Source organism: Scatophagus argus, chromosome 8 (assembly GCF_020382885.2).
Source record: "Scatophagus argus isolate fScaArg1 chromosome 8, fScaArg1.pri, whole genome shotgun sequence".
NCBI lineage: Eukaryota > Metazoa > Chordata > Actinopteri > Scatophagidae > Scatophagus > Scatophagus argus.
The window spans coordinates 17,898,755-17,918,285 of record NC_058500.1 but is presented as its reverse complement, the minus strand read 5'-3'; the positions used below and the strand labels follow the sequence as shown (position 1 = coordinate 17,918,285).

At 42.0% G+C, this 19,531-nt stretch overlaps 1 protein-coding gene across 2 annotated transcripts; it reads left to right on the top strand.

The window, feature by feature from the left end:
- The first annotated feature begins 7,105 nt into the window (after positions 1 to 7,105).
- xpc (xeroderma pigmentosum, complementation group C) lies at positions 7,106 to 18,987 on the top strand. Of its 2 annotated transcripts, none has more exons than XM_046397170.1 (14): positions 7,106 to 7,642; positions 9,205 to 9,504; positions 9,659 to 9,755; positions 10,542 to 10,626; positions 10,735 to 10,892; positions 11,034 to 11,154; positions 11,256 to 11,345; positions 12,394 to 12,558; positions 14,359 to 14,519; positions 15,785 to 15,866; positions 16,685 to 16,816; positions 17,043 to 17,212; positions 18,017 to 18,110; positions 18,356 to 18,987. In XM_046397170.1, the coding sequence occupies exons 1-14, from the start codon at positions 7,531 to 7,533 to the stop codon at positions 18,686 to 18,688; spliced, it is 2,100 nt and encodes a 699-aa protein (XP_046253126.1). In that variant the 5' UTR covers positions 7,106 to 7,530; the 3' UTR covers positions 18,689 to 18,987. The 2 variants fall into 2 exon arrangements, with proteins under 2 accessions (XP_046253126.1, XP_046253125.1); XM_046397169.1 differs by having other exon boundaries at positions 7,109 to 7,642; positions 12,394 to 13,275.
- The last annotated feature ends 544 nt before the right edge of the window (positions 18,988 to 19,531 follow it).

The following is a 19,531-nucleotide window of genomic DNA, read 5'->3' as shown; positions in this document are numbered from 1 at the left end:
ATCACTACAGGGCTCTGACTTTTTATACGGCCACTCTATGTGCAGTTGAAGTTGTAAATGTCTGAATTTTTTTTTTTGGAAGGCGCTGCGGTCATCACTGTAGCTCCTTTCAGACATCCAATCATATATTTGATGGCGACGGGGCTCATCATCACCCTGGTAACCATGAAAATGGGGGAGAGGCTTGTTCTGGCTGTATATGTTTGTCCTGAGCTTTTTCATACAGAGACTCATCATAACAGAGACAGAAAAGCCCATTTGTGTGAGCAGACATTCAGCCAGACACTGAATGCTGAGTGTCGTGTTGTGATCACCATACGCCTTGTAAGCTTGCTGTTAGCTTTGTAGTCAACACTCTCACCCTGCCAGCGCTTTTCTGCCAGAAGGATGGATATGGACATTGGCCCTTTCGGAGCCATTAACTAAGCTATTAACAATAATTATTTTCCTTGTCTTGTTTTCAAGTGTCATGTTAAGATCTGAATGTTGTTTTAAAGACTTGCCAGCTCTAGAAAGAAATTAATTAATGAACTCTTATAACAGTAAGGCTGATGAACTGACCTTTAGCTTTTGATCTTAGCCGCTGGATATCTGAATAGGAAACTATTTATCTATTTATTAAGTTCAACCAAATCAACTTAAATAGTGATAAAATGTCAGTGTGGTGTTCAAGGCTCATTTCCTCTGCCCTGAACTGGCAAAACATTTGTTCTTGCAGGTTTGATGAATTACATGACATTACATTGTTGGCTTTTACACAGCTGGAGTTGGAAACTGCCAACAAAGATTGTGGAATAATCTAAACTCATGCTTAGATAATTACACTCAAATTGCCATGACCATAAGAAGACAATGTGAATTCAACCTGCCTTGGATTTTTTAAACATTCTGCGTTTTTTTTTTTTTTATGTGCCAGCGCCTCCCGTGTCTGATATTGCAAGCTTTTTAAAATAAACGGCACCACTTCCAGACTGTGACTTCAGCCATGTGTGCTGTGTTACCTCTCAGTCTTCTTATAGTCCTATCCATCTTCCTTTCACTCTATTTAACGCTAGTTTATTGAACTTTATTGAAGCTGGCAGTTCAGAACAAACCCATCTGACTTTAATGGCCTCAAGAGAAGTAAATGATCCTTAGCAGTGATTTTAATTTTAATTTTATTGTAATCAGGAACGAGGACTGGGGAGGGGAGTTGGGGGAGCTGCTACTTCTCCTCTCCTCAGATCCATCTACTCCTCCCACACATGTTCACTCCTCCTTTTTTCTCACCCCTCCCTCCCTTTCGCCAAGTGATGTCCTCTTTCAGATCTTGGCGTTTTCTCTCATTTTCTTCCTCTTTTCTCTTCCCCTCTGGTGTCCTCAGTCACCTCCTTTGCCTCCTCTCACCTCTCCCCTTGTGTTTCCTCCCTCTTCTTTCACTATCCTCTACCCTCCTCTTCATCTCAAAACTCTTTTCCTCCTTGAGCTCCCTTCTTCCCTCACCTGCTCCCCTCCCTCTCCTCCTTTACCTCCTTACTCACCTCCCTGCTCTTTCTCTTTTCTTCTCACCCTCATCCCCCCCTCCACCATCTTTTTCTTATCCATTTCACCATCAATCCTGTCTTCCACCCCCCCCCCCCCCCCCCCCCCCCCCAGTGCTCCCACCTTCACCTCCTCCTCCTCCTCCTTTGCCCTGCATGACGTGGGAGCAGATCAAGGAACTGTGTTGCCGGGAGTAACGGGGATTGAGAGTGACACGCTGGAATGCAACTCCAGCCGAGCCTCTGAGAACAGGAGGAGGAAGAGGAGGAGGAGGTAAAAGAAGGGGAGATCGAGAGCAAGAATTTCCACTTCATCTCTGTGAAGTGTTTCTCCCAAAATCTCTCACTTATTCTCTCTTTTTCTTGTCCTGTTCTCCTCTGTTTGTTTTCCCCTTCATCTCTTGTCTTTCTCTTGTCTCTTTGTCTTGTCAGTAGACATTCTGGGTTGCTTCCCTTTCATTTGCCCTTCTCTGACTCTGAAAAGAGTGTGCCAAAGGCTTTCTCCATCTTTCTCCATCTTTCTGTCTCTCCTCATCTCCTTTCTGACATTATTCACCTGTCTCTCTTCTCGTCTTTTGCATTGTATCAAAAGCATGTGACTTGATTTGGCTTTTCTTTTCTTTATTTCCTTCACTTTGTTGTCTGACTTTGGGGGCTTCTGTTTACCAGCCATCGGTCAGCTTGTACACCCAGCCGTCTGTTTGTCTGGCTGCTGGCAGTGTAAATGCCAGTGAAAGCAACTGGGGGTGAGATAGGGGGAGAGAGAGAGAGGGCAAACACACAGAGATGCAGATGGACACGCACTAAAACACACACACACACACAGAGTCACACAGCGCCAACGTGCCACCGTACACACTCTCTCTACTTTATCAGCAGAATGAAAGTGCTTTCTGGCGGTATTTGAATGAGACAGAAAAGAGTCCTATTCAGGCCCTGTGCCCGGCTTTTATTAACACTGCGCGTCACTGAGGCGACATAAGCCTCCCCTCCCTCACACCCTCCGTCTGCCTCCACACACACGCGCGCACACACACACACACACACACACACACATACGCAGAGGGAGGTCTCCTGTTCAGGTATGATGATGCCCCCTCTTGCTTTTTTTTCCCTCCCCTGTCCCTTTTCTCTCATCCCTCTTTTTCGTTGGCTCCTCCTCACTCAGGGGCTTTTGTTACCTCAGGCCCCCCACACCCACCCCCATCTCCTTTTCCACCATACCTCCCTCCCTTTTCTCACTCTCTCACTCATTCTCCCCCACTCTCTCTCTCTCTCTCTCTGCCTGTTTGCCTCTGCCGCTGAATGGAAATACCACAGATGCGTAAAGGGGCGATCAAACTCCACTTATCCACTGCCGGCAGCGGTTGCATCACCGACCCCTTCTCTTAGGACAAGAGGATTGAGCAGGGGACAAGCTACAAGCTACTATTTTTGGACAGTTGTTCGGGCCTCGGTCCAAGGCTGGAAGCCCACCTGTTTGAAGCCGGACCGTCTTTCCTCGGATCACCCGGCTTGGCTGAGGAGCTCCAGCACCCCGGCCGGAGGACGCAGGGAGAAGCGGGTACTGAGGCGCAGGAGGGACCCGCGGTGTCCCGGCTCGGATGCAAGGATCCTCGCTTTTTATTTCGTTTTTTTTTTTTTTTTTTGTCAAGAGCCGTTGTTGCTCTTCTGTGGCGATCCAGAAATAGCAGCAGCCAGTCTAGAGGTTGAGTGAGGGAGCGTCTGATAAGCTTTATTTGCGGTAGTTGTTTTCAGCGACGAATTTGCCCGTTTAGTCATTTTTTGTGTCTCTCTCGTCGCCTCTATTTTAAGTTTCCAGCTTTGATGGCACTTAGTCTGCCAGAGTCGTACTAATTAGCGACTTGATTGACAGCTCAGTAATTGGATTTATTTCATATCCGCTCCTTGAAGTTGTGAAGCCTCTTAAGGCGCGACAGGAATGGTTTTCTCAGACTTTTCTGTAGAAAACAATAAGAACCTACCTACTATACACAGTCAGTTTAGGGATTTTTTTTTTTATTCTAATGCACTCACTTGCCAAATTCTCAGTCTTTGTTCAAGTTAAACCTGGAGCCTCTGGGGCCCAGTAATACAGGACTGAACTGAGAGAGAACTCAGAGAGAACAGATGGACCATTTCACTGATATCTTGCATAAAAATGCCCTCTTATTGAGTCTCTAATCAGTCTTAAAACTCGATTCAAGAATATTCCAGAAGTGTTCATGTATGACAGAAGGACAAGGTGGTCAAGACTGGTATGAAAGACGTGAATTTTGATTAAAGGAAGTTGGTTTTTCTGCAAAAGGTGAAATCATCACTCTCTCTGGCAGGTTTTTAAACACTGGTTTGATTTTTAAAAAAGTGTTAATCTTGGTTGAGTTTGCAGCATATGGTCTCTATCCAAGAGGACAACAGGTGCCACAGAGTTCTCCCTACTCTAAAACAATCATTTGTTTAAATTACATTTGTCTTTATTTAAGACCTAACAGTTGGATTTGCAATGATACAAAATGCTCAATCAAATCAAGTCTTTGTGGCACAGATGTGGTCTTTTCATATGAAGGGAAAGGTTGCCTGTCTTTAGACACTGAAACATTTTCATCCTAATACAAGAAAGTTGTGCTTGAATCTAATTCATTAACAAATACTAATCACACAAACTATGAAATTTAGAATATCTGCAGAGTATGTGTTCAAATAAAGAGAATCAAAATCAATTCCTAAATGACATACTGGCAGATCTGTTTTTCCATTTTCCCTTTTTTTATTTTTATTTTTATTTTTTCTTTACATTTTTGACACTCTTTCTGACATTTCTGTCTGCCTGTGCTGTAATCTGTCAGCACAGGCACCTGGATGACTGTTTTTGTCTTTCTTTCTTGTTTGTTCAAGGTTTAGACATCCGTGAAGGGAACAAGTATGTGGATTATAGATGACAACACTTGTTCTGCTGCGCTACCCAAGTGTGCTTTTTGTGGCATGAAAAGCTGAAGGGAGGGAAAGTGATATCTTTGCAGTTGAGGTAGAGTATAATTTGTAGTGTGTAAGGGTGTGTAAGGGAAGGGAAAGGACAAACCTGTGCCGTAACCCTTTTATCCAAAAAACGACTTTCTGCAGCTGTGATATAAAACATGGCGGTGAACGATTGTTAACAAGCGAAGATTCTTCAAATCCTCATATAGAAGGGTAGCTCTGACTTATTATCAAAATACAAGAGCTGCGTAGTGGGAAATCCAGCTGACGTGGAGACAACACTGGATAAAAAGCCAGTTTCTCTGCTTTCTGGGTGGATGTCACACCTGTTGCCACAGCTGAACACCTGGTGGCATCACTCATTCTTGATGAGGCTTCTCTATCTTCTGCTGACTCACAAATTGTTTGATCTCTGGTCAGCCTGTTGAACAGTCCTTGGTCCAGTATGATGCTGTAGTCCCAGTATACAGGCCACAGCGGCACCTTCTATCAGTTGTCTATCTTCCTCTCTGAGATGTTCTTCACCTGATGTGATCCTGTTTTCCAGTTTTGTAGAGCCCTGGGCATTTTATTTTAATGTCTTTCCATCCATCATCTGACTCTGTGTGTGTGTGCGCACACATGTGTGTGTCCTTGCTCTTAAATTCCAGTCTTCCTAATGCCCAGTTCGATGTATGGCTTTTTATTCCTATCTGACTGTAATGATGGTTCATATAGGGATGGAAGCCATGCACCGCGCTGGGAGCACAGCGCACTGGACCATGGACTCAAGCCCTCTCACCTCCCCTACACACACACACACACACACACAAGCAACTGTACGTATAAGCACACTTTCAAGAGCTTACATGTTCACAGAGGGCAATAAATGCATGCACACATCCAGGAGACCATGAAGTGAAAATCTGCCACACGGTCACACAGATATATGGATGCACATGCACTGTACACATAAACATGCATTTATTTATGCGTATGCATGCAGTAGGTATGTGAACATGTGTGGTGTGCGATTTTCACATACACACACGTAAGACAGAAATGGTCCCCTGGTCCCATCAGGCCCCTACTGCAACGAGTCAGTCTGGAGCTGTGCGACGATATCAGCTGACAGTCGGCTCTCTGAAGTGAAACGCACACATCTGCCACCGAATCCCAGCTTGATCGATACGGATCACATCAGAGCAGAGTGAAAATTAAATTGAACTGAAGTAAACCAAATTGATTCAGACTAGAAAGGCAGAACTCGTTCCAGGGGTATCACAGAGGCCCGCTGTAAAATGACAAGATGGAGAATTCATTCAGTCATGGTCTTTTACCCACTTAATTTTTATTCGGGGTCCCAGTAGGATGAAGAGAAAATCCCAGCACGTACTCAGTAGAAGCCAGAGAAACCCCAGGAAATGGCTCACAAACAGAAAAGTGACTACAGCTACATTCTCGCTTCTGTAGTCTGAAATCTGCTTGACACGGCTGTGAGGAAAGCCACACAAATGGGATGTGAATCAAATTAAAGTTCTTTTAGTTAGAGAGGTGAGACTGAGGTATTGTGATGAAAAAAATTTATATTCATAATAAATTTATAACAGCAGAGAATCATATCAGTGAACAAGCTCGCCTCAGTGTAAGAGGAGGCATTTTCAGATTTACAATTAGATGATCTGAAGTTATTGTTGAAAACTAATAGTAACTCATCTGTTGGTGACAACTCATTTTCAGGCCTGGCTAGTAAGCTAGGTTCTTTTGCCAGGTAGTTGGCCAGATTTGGCTAATGGTCACACGTCCCTGTGCACCCTGAGGATCCATTCATCATCATACTAAAGTAAAATGTGCACCAGAATTCATGTTGATATGCTTTTCTCACTTGACTGTGAATTGTTTTGATTCGACAAATACTTGGAGACATGCTGATTGTGATTAAAAAACAAAACAAAACACATTCTTATTACACCAGAAATCACAGATATATAACTAACATGGGGTCCCCACAAATGGCCCTCTATCTTGTGTTTCCATACCATAGTATAGCATATTTCTGAACCCTCCATTCTTTCCACATTCAAAGTTCAAATGAAAACCAGCTTGACATTTGCTTCATGTTATCCATCACATTCACACTGAACATTATAGGGCCTATTTTATTTTTATATGGCAAAGTTACATCATCATTATGTGGTAATGCAGCTAAATGTGCAGCCTTATTTGAAAAAGTAAGAAACTGTAAAAGTGACATTACTGTGTGGTCTTTAAATGGCTTGCAGTAACGACACACATATTAACTGTAAATGAGATGAAACTTGTACAAAGTGTGATATGATCTTTAATGCCATCTGTTGTTAATATTGAGCTAGACATGTGACTTTTTCTACTGTTGAGTTTATTATGCAGGCTACGCCTCGGGCTGTTGGGAGCTCCCGGTCAGAGTGTCTCTTTCAAGAAAGTCCATGAATGTAGTTATTAATGTGTCACTGCAAAAACGGTCACACTTCATGGTGACATTTTTAATATATGAGTTGTCTGAAACAGAGACAACGGCGTCGTCAGCGGTCTCTCTTGAACACATCCCGTGTGGCTTGTCTCAGCTAAGTCTCACACATAAAACAACACCGCCCCTCAGCGTCCAAAATATAGTATTACATCACCCTAAACACGTCACAATCTACATACAGCTATCCCTCGGCAGATTGCAGTACATGTCTGAATGGAAGTTCCTGTTCATCTGACAAATTAAGTAGGCCTTGAGATTTGGGAGGTTTAACAAGGTACATTGTTCCATTCGGCGCTACTGCAATAATAGCGGCGAAGAAGAAAAAGCGGACGTGACGTCTGAAGTTCTGCCCACCAAAACAACCAGAGTGCAGGCTCTTCTATTATGAAAGGTTCTGAGTGAAATGTTGAATAACTGTTATTTTCCTGCCTTTACACAACACCATGTGGAGAACTGACGGACTTCCGCAGGTCTAGTTTTTCCCAGACGACACTTTGAGAAAGTATTTTTTATTGGGAAAAGTTTGAGAAGAGACACAAAGAAAACATGACGAAGCGGAGTAAATGTGCACGGGCAGAGGCCGATACAAAGAAACTGAAGCAGGTGCTAAGGGCAAACAGCAGTGGAACGCAAACAAGAACCAAGAAGAAAGATGCAGGTATGAAAAACTCTCATCCTCCTCACTGTTTGCAGCAAATGGTGTGTATTTTGCGTTGCAAAATGAATGGGAAGCCGAGTGTAGCCAGCTAACTAATGTTTATCTGTGTGGTTAGGAGGGTCGGTTTACTTGCTCCAACAGGGTCTGTGTGTCTATTTTTGAGTTAGTGGATAAAATAAAGTTACCTTTAAAGTTACATTTTGTTTGATTTTGTTTGTCACCTGTCAAGCATTACGTCAGACAAAACCTTTTACACATACAAAACAAAACCTTCAGTAACTAATTTTGTCAGTTTCAGTTTCAATTTGTTCTACAATATTTTGAGAAATAACATGACATAGATATATCATCACAGTATACTGATAGATACTGAAATGCTGCACAGTGAGGATTCAGTGTATTTTGGAGAGAATTCTCAAAATCTCCTTATGATCTCAATATGTGGGGTCTTCAGAGGACGTGTCTTCATACATATGATTGATTGTTATTATTTATTGCCATCAAAAACACAATTTTTGAGCAACCAGAGTGCAGGTGCATGTACGTCTGATGTAGCTGGTTACTGGAGTGGATCTGCTGACCCATATACACATCTGTGCTCTACATGATCAAAACAGGAATCATGTTTGCATAACAAAAAACCCTAGACTAGGGACCATTGCTCTCAGAGTATTTGTATCGTGCATCATACACATGCATACCTACTGCATGCAAATGCATTCAGTCATGCATCAGTCTCAGCCATCAGTAACTATGTGTTAGATTTGTGTATCTTAATCCAGCTGGTCTCTCTGCGTCTTCCAGTTTCCTGTTTTGTTTTAAATTCAGATGTTTCCTATCTATCTCTCTGCCCTTGTCACAGTTTTATATAGACATTTAGGCTTTGCGGTACTTTATTTGGAAAACACACAAATGTAGCAGTAGCAATAGAAATGTCCTCTGTGTAGTATGTTTGAACACTGCATTCACCAGAAACAAGTGAGACTATGGCTGAAATTATTTGCAATCTATTTCATGCCTTTTTTATGCCTTTCATATTTCACAGCAAGTGATTTAAAAACTGACTATAACTCAGATAAACTGCTCTACTTCCTTTTGTGAGGGGGACCCCAACCACCACCGTTGTTCTGTTTGATTCCTCTGATTTGTGTTTACTCATGTTTGGCTTTTAATCTCGTAGAAAATTGTCGTTTCCTGTGGTGTCTGACTAGAAATTCTAAAGAGCTTTAGGTCCCTTTTCTGTTGACAAAAAATACCCCCAATTTACTTTTTAACAGTGGTTTTTCTTGTCACCCCGTGGCTCACAATATAATATGCCATGCTCATAGAGGCAAAATTGTTGGTGATGGTGATCTTGTTTATTCAGGGTGACTGTACTTCTGCTTTACTTTAATGTGGTTCATATTCTTTGATGCTAAATATAGCAGTTTGAAATTACAAGGGTTCCGATTATATAAGGCAATAAATAAAGAAAAGTAGAAGACTGAAAACTAATTTACTCAGTCTTAATCATTACTCAAACACAGAATACATTTACCATTCCCTTCTGTCTGTCCCTCCAGGTATTGACATCAAAGAGGAAGAGGAGAAGCTCGAGAGGAAGGTCAAACCCAAACCACGTTCCTCCTCAACACGAGCAGCAAGGAGCACCTCTTCCAACACATTCACTGATGTCAAAACCAGTAAATACTTCCAGTCACCAGTGAAGGAGGAGGAGGCTGACAGTGAAGATGACTTTGACATGTTGACCTCCCCTCCACGGCTGGGAACAGTGAATGCCAAGAAAAGAGAGAAAGAAGAAGAAGAAGAGGAGGAGGAGGAGGACAGTGAGGAAGATGAGGATGATTGGGAAGAAGTAGAAGGTAAGTGAGGGATCACTGTTAGCTTCTTGTAGTGCTTCCAGCTGTTTAATTTTATGTACAAAGGTGAGAAAACAATTTTCCAAGAGATGCAGTATGTAGGGTGGAAAGAAGGAAACAGAAGTGGAAAATCATTGAGCGTGTCTGTGTTGATCAGAGCTGACGGAGCCGCTGGGTCCAGTTGAACCACCAGAACCCGTCCTGCCCTCTCAGTCAGTTGAGATAGAGATTGAAACTCCAGAAGTCAGGAAAAAGTAAGTGTATTTGTGCATAATAATATACTATACTCAGCACACATGTGAAAGATTATATTAAAATCTAAAATGGCATTAATTTTTATTTATATTAATTAAACAATTGTTATTTTTGCACTGAAAATGGAGTATATAATTGGTAGGTATTTTCTGTAAAAAATATTTTTTATTTTATTTTTTTTTTTATTTTTTATTTTTGCACTGAAAATGGAGTATATAATTGGTAGGTATTTTCTGTAAAAAATATACACTGCCTTCATACTGTAACAGCACAATACAGTGTGACGGATTTATCAGAATCTAGTGGTAGAAATGATATATAATATTCAGAATTATATTTCCTTAGTGCACAATCACTTGTAAAAGGAATCATTATGTGTTGGTTACCTTCGAATGACTCCTTCATATCTACAAAGGGAGCATGTAGCAGACTCTACCACAGGATGAATCGAGGGGTATTCAGTTGGTTGCACTCTGCAGCCTCACCACTCAATGCCACTAAGCCCTACACGCTGAACCCTTAACCCTTAATGTTCAGTGGAATTCCTATGGATGTCCATGGAGCTTCCTCTGCCAGTAACTGCTAAGCCACTGCATTTTTCAAACCTGTAGACACACTGCATCATCATGCAATTTGTTTTTTACAAATTCTGTTTACAAACACGTAGAGTGCGCACTTCCAACAGCCAATAGATAGGGTTATATATATCTTTTTCTTATCTTTGAATGTACACCATGGAGTAGCATTTGTCTGTTTTACTCTAATTATAATTTCACATTGGTTAGGCAAAAGAGGCAGGCAGAGTTTGAGACGTATCTAAGGCGGATGATGAACCGATACAAGAAGGACCTGGTGATCGACACACACAAGGTGAAAACACACATCTTTTACCCACCAGTTCTTTGTATCACTGTTTTCTTATCCTGAAGTCAGCACAGTGGGATAGTGGTCGTTACAAACCTCTGATTGGCCTCTCAGGTCCACCTCATGTGCCTGATAGCCAGCGGGATGTTCCGCAACCGTCTGTGCAGTGAACCAGACCTGCTGGCCATCACTCTGTCACTGCTGCCCGCTCACTTCAGCATGGTCAGCAAGGAACGCATCGACCACAACTACCTCTCAGGACTGCTCAAATGGTCTGTGCTTGTAAAATAAGAAACTTGGAATATGTTGTGGTGCCTGAAGCTCAAAACTCATATATTATATAGCGTAGTGTAAATACTGCTGTATCTTCTATATCTGTTTTCATCTTTTCACTTCCATCTCTGCCCATCCAGGTTCAGAGCAACATTCACCCTCAACCCTAGTCTTCCTTGTGAGGAACGTCCGGAGCCCCAAGCTCTGCTGGAGAGACGGCTGGCCAGCCTGTCAGCCCAAAACCACCAAGAAATGACTCATGTTGGTTCTTTGACATATGACTAAACCATTTAATGAAGAGTGACCATACGAAGTAAGTTAAATAAATAATTATGCTCCCACGTGTTTTGTGTTTCCTGCAGCTGTTCCTGTTGGTCCTGAGGTCTCTGGAGCTCTTCTGCCGATTGGTTCTTTCTTTGCAGCCGATTCCTCTCAAACTCCCAACAACTAAGGTACTTACAGTCTGTTAGTGAACCCCTTAGAGAATACTGATGTAATTGCAGCAACTACACGTAGTTGAGGGCTGCAGTTAAATGTACACTGAATTCTGCTTTTAACTGTTCTACTCAAGTCATCAGTATGCTGACTGACAACTAAAAGTTGTACTTTAACACACCTTGCTTCCTCTTATACTGAAAGTGTTGCTCTGACATAGAAAAATCATTGCACTTTTGAACTGAAGTTCATTGTTTAATCTTTCAGTTGAGTAAACTTCTATTTTGACTCTGTTAATTTAAGAATTTCAAATGTTTAGCAGCTACTTTTTGTGAATGTTTCTGTGCGCACTTGCACAACCATAGTGTGAAGAAGTCACAGCTGTCTCCATAGTGGATGTTTTAATTTTAATCAAACTGGAGTCTTTTACATGAGTTGAGTTCTCCACAATCCTTCCAAATCCTCTTGGTACCCCTGACTTGGGAATCAAACATCTATAGCAGCGGCACTTAAACTTGGAGGGCACAAAGTGAAACTGAATGGTGGGCCACAGGCTAAAAGCAGGCACCTATTTTATTGTATTGTATTGTTAAGATGTAAAATGGTTCTAGGATCCAAAGTTCTTTTGGTTGACTGACTTCCTGTGTCACTTCACCTGTCATGCTCAGAACAACAATAATAAGGGATACATAATTTAATACTTTTTTTTTTTTACCTCATTGCATTTACATTATTATATATTTTTTACTCTTTTTTTTTTTTTTTTTTTGCTAGAAACATCTGGTGGACCAAATTTAACCTCATGACAGGCCACCTTTGGGCAGCCCTGGTCTGTGCTCCCCAGAGGATATGTCTGTTTAACATTCCAGTAGTTTTGTTTCTAAGAATAAATTAGCAAACTTCATTAGTGACAGGAACAACACCTCTTTGTTATTCTAAATATATTTTACTGTTGCCTCTGAATATGTCTATTTATTACAGACTGATTAGTTACTGTTTGGTTTTAGAGTCCTCTGGTCTTGTGCACATCATCTACCAGTAAAAATCTTTGTGTCCCTTTTCCAGGGCAAAGGGACTGCTGCTGCTGCAGGAAAGGACAACACAGGCCAGGAAAACTACAAGACCAGCCCCCCTGAGCCAAAGATCTCTCCTGGCACCAAGAGACCAGCGGGAGGGGAGAGGACCAAAGGAGACAGAGGGGGAAAGAAAGCAAAGAGGAAAGAAATAAAGGTAGAGGAGGATGAGGAGGAAAAGGAAAAGGTTATTACATCAGGAGGGCAGAGGCCAAAGAACTCAAAACGCCGCAGTATTGCCTCAAAAGTCAGTTACAAAGAGGAGAGCAACAGTGAAGGGGAAAACGAGGAGGAGGGGCTTAGCGATGAGGAGGAATTCCAGGCTAACAGTGAGGAGGAGGACAGTGCAGATTCAGAGAGTGAGGCCAAATCCACAAAGAAGAACAAGAGGAAAGAGAAAAACAAATCCAAAGTGACCAAAAGCAAGAATACACAAGCCCCGAAGAGAAGGAGTGGTGGAGGGAAAAAAATGGTAAAGGAGGAGGACCAGGAGTGGGAGGAAAAAGAGGAAGATGAAGAACAACGAGAAGGAACGAAGAGCAACGGAACAAAGCGAAGGAGCGGGAAAATGAAGCAGGGGCCTGGAGCAGACGAGTGGTTGGAGGTCTATCTGGAAAAAACTTCTTCCTGGGTTTGTGTGGATGTGGAACACGGTGTCGGGATGCCTCACCTCTGCTCCCAGAATGCAACAAAACCGGTGTCATACGTGGTGTCGGTGGATGGGGATGGGTTTGTGAAGGACCTGGGGAAGAAGTATGACCCCACCTGGATGACATCGTCCAGGAAGAGGCGGGTGGACGATGAATGGTGGGAGGAAACCCTTGAGCCGTTCGTGGGACCCGAGGACGAAAGGGACATAAAGGAAGACAAGGAGGTGAGACAGACAGCTCAGCTGGACAGATGAGACAGATTTTGTCACATCCATATAACCTCCCAACACCTGTGAATTTAAGCTCACACACAAAAACAATTTGATACTGATTAATTATTATACTGATTAATTACTAGTATTAATTACTACTTTCTACTGATAGGTTTTTCTTTATCGTTGGTAGTTCTGCAGATATTTTCACACCCTCATAATCCTGAAACACATTTTTCAATCAGATCTTTCAAGGTTGACGGGTTCAGTGACATATGCTTCCTTTTCCATCCTTGAACCCCTCACTGTGGGACTGCATGTCAACATTTTAACTTGCATTTCGTATTGTTTTAGTATGGTGTGTATTAGATGACTAATGTTGTCCAAAAGTGACAAAATTAGAACTTTTAGCAACTCTAAACCAGTTAGCTGTCTTAACCAGTGAATTACTATTTTTGTGTATTTTTTTGTGGGAAACTGATGTGAGGTATTGTACAACAATACCACACACTTTTTCTTACCCAGTACAAAGTGGTTTTCAACTGACTAAACAGTTTCATCAAATGAGCAAAACAAGATGATTTAAGGTGGGTGAAGCTGAGTCCACTCACTCCACATAATTAAAAACAGAGACAACCTTTTCCAAATCACTAAAAATGTTGCGTACACTATTGTGTTGTATGATGTAGCATGGAATACTTGCTCAACACATGGATGATTTGTCTGTCCGTTTTTATCATTTGATTCATGAAGTGATGAATGTGACTCCTCGTCAGTCTCATAGTCTCTTGTAAGTCTCAGTGCAAGAGAACGGGCATGTTCTCGTTTTTTCTAAAAGATGATAGAGAGAGAGAGAGAGTGTCTTTCATCAGGTATTCAGATAAATGACAGTGGGCAGAAAGGTCTTCAGCCCAGTGTAAAGTCCCATCCAAAACATGAGAGAGATTTGAAAGGGAAAGTTTGAACTCTGAAATTTTCATACATAGAAGGCAAAAAGTTCCCTCACTGTGAGCATGGAGCTTTATATTTTTCTCACAAACTACTTTTACATCATGCCAAACATCTCTTTGTGTTTCCCCCATGTTGGCCACCCAGCTCCAGAACAAGCTGTTGAACAAGCCGCTGCCAGTCTCAGTAGCAGAGTACAAGAACCACCCGCTGTATGCCTTAAAGAGACACCTGCTGAAATATGAAGCTATCTACCCTCCAACAGCCACTGTGTTGGGATACTGCAGAGGAGAGCCAGTGTACTCCAGGTCAGTGGTAAAACAGTCAACCATGAAAACATCTTAAATAAATTATTTCTCAAGATGCTTTCCATGACATGCTTTGTAGGGTATAAGGTGTGAATGCTGATGTGTAACACACTGTGAAAGAGAAAGTGGCAGACCCCTTATTTGTAGTGAAGTTGTAGGCTGTGTCCTAGTTTGAGGGCTACACTTTCCTTAGGCTACATCACTAGAACAAATTAACAGTGAGTTGATAAGGTCTGTTCCCACGTCAAAGGCACTGGCCAGTGTGTGAGAAATGGTCTGAATTTTGAAAACGCAGCAGACGTATACTCTGCAGCTCTCTGGATCCCTGCAGAATATTCAGAAATTCAGAAATAATTTGCATCTAATGTCACTCACCAGTGGAAGAGTCCCAGAGCGTTAGTTAGTTTGCCAGTCCCTGGCAATGAGCCAAAAGGACTATAATCCACCATTAACCCATTGTACAGAATCAGATTATTCTCCAGCTCCATCCTCTCCACTCTGTGAACCCATCATCAAGCTGTCTGGCTCCCAGTCTGACCGTTCACTTAGAGCTGAGAGCCGCGCACTGGCTGAGCTTCAGGAGGTAACTGCAGATCTGCTGGAGAATCACTAAGCTGCACTGTCAGATGCAAGAAGCGTCACTTGGGTTTTATTTTCATAGGCCAACTGTTGTATTTTTCGCTTTGTTGTTGTGGGAAGGACTCGTTCATTAAATGAACTTTGTCCCACGTCAGTGCTGTTTTGTTTGTCATTTTTGTTGGTCATTTAAGGGCAATTTCCTTATCAATAACCTAAAAATATTTCACTTTCTGAGTTGACAAAAAGCACCTGAATGTGGCATGATGTTAGACTGGCATGTGGGAGGAGGAGCAGGTTCAGCCTGGACTTTCATTCCTCACAAAGAGACTCGGCCAGGTGTTTCGGAGGATGATCCGAAATGGCACACAGCTCATCTTGACCTGCTGTGAGCATCAGTGTCCACCTGGTGGTGCTATTAGATTATTACATTACTTAAACTATTATTTGTTTGAAGCTGTGGTGTTCTCCGTCGGATAGCGATCTGCTAGCTGTGAATTATCAGTACATCTGCTGCTGTTGACTGTTGATGTTTGTTATCCAATGTCCACACATTGAAAACATACCTTTAAATACAATCAAAAAACATCTCATCTGCACTGGATTAAAGCCACAAGCACAATGTCAAATTCCTAGGCAAATGAAAAAAATTGCTGTTATTTTTATCATATATAAATCTTTCTCTTCAGGGACTGTGTGCACACCCTCCATTCCAGGGACACATGGCTGAAAGAAGCACGAACTGTTAGACTTGGAGAAGAGCCATACAAGGTGAGAGAGGAATCTATTTTCTCTTCCCTCCTTCAGTTCTCTTCTTTTCGTTTGAGCCTACTTTTTGTTTTCGTACCCCTCTGGGTTAATTCCCTCTAGCCTCCGCTCAAATCAGTTGACCAGCCTTCGCTTGCATGATCTGTGAGTTATGGTAACAACTGAGAGGAACAGCTTCAACAACAACAGTTAGCCTCAAAATGAGAACTTAATCACAAGCCGTTCATTTAAATGTGACTCATCAGTCCACTGATTGTCATTCATATAGCCACCAAACACACAATTTTAATGGGATAAACGACTACACTCCTTCCCTTCTTTTCAAATTGCCTATTTTGTTAAATTATTCTATTTTTTTAATATACCTTAAACTTTTCATGGCATTCAGTGTGGACAGCAAAGTAAGAATTTTATTGTACAGGGAAAACTGTTTCCTTACTGTGCATTTGACAATAAAAGCTTTGAATCTTTGAATCTTGAATCTTTTCCCAACATTAAAGTAGTTGAGGTCTGGTTGAGTGGAGTTGTGAAAATAACATACACTAACCAAACAAATCTGTTTTTCCACTGTGTAGCTACTGACTTTACATGAATTCTCCTGACTTACTGAGATGCACTGTATAGCATGGCACAGATACTTTCACATCTGGATCTAAAACTTGAATGCATGATTTGTTTGATTTGCTGAGTTCTTCTAAGCCACACGAAGACAGTGACACATTTAGCGACATAAAATTCAAATCGCTGTACTTGATTTATTGTATGATGAGTAAATAATTAGACAGTGTGTAAAATCATGCCACTGTATCCCTCTCTGTCAGATGGTGAAGGGCTTCTCTAATCGTTCCCGTAAGGCCAGAATGATGTCCGAGCTGAAGGATGAAAATGACCTGGCTCTGTTTGGAGAATGGCAGACTGAAGAGTACCAACCACCTATAGCTGTGGACGGGAAGGTAACCGTCTTTGTGGACTAGAATGGTGGCTGAAAAAAGGTCACTCTAGCACCAAATATTAGAATATAGCAGGGAAAATGGAACATACTTTTTATAAACAACTAATAATTTTAGAGGAAAATGTGAATTTGTGCATATCAAGGAAGAAATCAGAGGTGACGAATCATGACAAATGACAAGTCACGAAAGCTCATCAAAAAGTATTTTCTGTGTCTGTTCCCTTTAGGTTCCCCGTAACGAATACGGTAACGTCTACCTGTTCAAGCCCTGCATGTTACCAGTAGGCTGTGTTCACCTCAGGCTGTCCAACCTGCACCGCGTGGCCAGAAAGCTGAACCTCGAGGCTGCCCCTGCGGTTACAGGCTTCGACTTCCACGGAGGATACTCGCATGCTGTGTAAGACAACACTGAGAAAACCTCTGGCTGGAACGGATCAGTTAAATGCAAGGAAGCAGGGGAATCTGATCAAGACAGGAGCATGTCAGTGATTTTAGTCCCATCCCCATCTCAGGATTTAACAATGTATTCACTGTGTCTAATTTCTGCTGACATTTGCTTTACTTTGATGCAGGACATTTTGTAACCCCTGCAAGAATGCAGAACATATGTTATGCCCTAATTTGCTTCTTTCTATTTACTCTCACATAGTTATACCTGTATCTGCCTCCAGAATCTTGTTTTTAAGTTTCATTTATTTATTTAGTATTAGTTCTGTTGTCCCTAAGGGAAATTCTTTTTTTGTTAGGATGATGTGACTATTTAGTAGAAGAAGAATTTTTTTTAGAATCAACTTTAGTGGCAGTATATATATATTTTACACACACTGAATTTGTCCTCTGTATTTAACCCATCCTTGCTTGAACACACATGCAACACCCAGCAAATTAAATACACACACACAGGAACAGTGGTCTGCCACTGTCAGGTGCCCGGGGAGCAAATTGGTGCTTAAGTGCCTTGCTTTTTTTCTTATTAATCACTCCACCACACTCAATTTTTTCCTCCCAGTCCAGTGGGCGAATCGAACCGGCGACCCTCCGGTCACAAGCCACTTCTTCAACCTCTAGGACATTATTAAAATAATCATTCAATCTGAAATCTCCTCACAGCAAGTTTAGCTTCCTGGATTACAGAAGAAAGTAAGAAAACAAATGGAAAAATGTTGGGGAAAAATTTATATTTGCTTTGCATGTGTTTCAGGACTGATGGTTACATTGTCTGCGAGGAGCATGAGGAGATTCTCCGAGCAGCCTGGGTGGAAGACCAAGAGCTGCAGAAACAGAAGGAGAAAGAGGTGTGTGTGTGGGTGTGGGTGTGTGAGAGAGAGAGAGTGACTAACCTTGTTCTTTTGTGTGGATTTTGTTGTGAACTCATTTGAGAATTGTTGAGTAGAAGCTATTAAATCTCTATGACATGACTCACTCTGCAGTGAAGGTGACAAAATTAGTTATTAAGAATCAGCTCATTAACTGGTTATTTAAAATCTGTTTGGCACCAAAACGTTACATCACTTTTTCTTCTCCTCTTTCCGCTTTCCAGAAAAGGGAAAAGAGGGCGACCTCCAACTGGACTCTGCTGGTGAAGGGTCTACTGATCAGAGAAAAGCTTAAACAGCGCTACAGCAAGAAGAGCCAGGGACTAGGTAGCCTTGCTGAAGGAGAGGAGACCGGTGGGCTTTCGTCCGATGAGGAGGCAGGTGAAGGTGGGAGTCCTGGAGCTAAGACTGCTTCTGAAACTCTGGCCATGTCCTGGCCCCAGAACAGACAAGCAGAGGAGGACGAAGGGAGCATCAGTGGACTGAAGAAGAAGACAATGTCAAAACGGGAAAAGAGAGGACAAGAGAAACATTTGTTCCCCTTTGAGAAAGTTTGATGCTGGAGATCCAGAACTATACTGAAGTTTAGTTAAAAAAAGCACTTGGCTGACTTCTCCTGATATTTGTTTGGGAAGATGTTCATACACCTTGAAAGCAGAACGAAGCATGCCTTGAGTGGAACAAATTTGTGATCAGTTTTTGCAAGTTTGGTCAACGCTGGAACCTTTGGCTGTAACATTTATAAACGAGATGCGAAATGAAGGAGAGAGCTGTAGTGTGCTGCACTGATCTGCAGATTAATCTGTTTCTTCCAGTGGTGATGATGCATACATTAAACCTGCTCTGTCTCCAGCATCACTATATATATTCCCAGTAGGTCATGTGCTGTATTGTTAAGGTTTTTGTATGAGAGCTTAAAAGAGTTGCAGTACATGCCAAGATGCCAGTGGCAGGAAACACACCATGGGGTAATGTCAAACCCACAATTGTTGACTGAAGTACTGTTGTGCAAAACAGTGTTATCAGTTTGTCTTACAAATGTGAGTACAGGAAATGTCCTTACAGTTTGAGATGTGTGTTAAACATGACGTAGAGACACACTACTCATCATACCTGGAGTCCTGTAATACACTCAGCCTTCATGCAAATATCCAGTCTCTGTGCTCCAAAACTCTACCAGCTCTACCGGCGCTGGTTTGATTCAGGCGGGCATAGTTTCCATTTCACTTCAACACACAAAACCACACATACAGCTTTTGCCAAGTGGAACTGATGGCTCGTGTGGAAAGTAAACAAAGGTACACCGTGTATCTACAACACTACAAACAAGTACAGACTGCCAACACTTTTAAGCTGTGAAGCAATCTCCGCTACCTGCTACTGTTTCATTGCATTCTGTA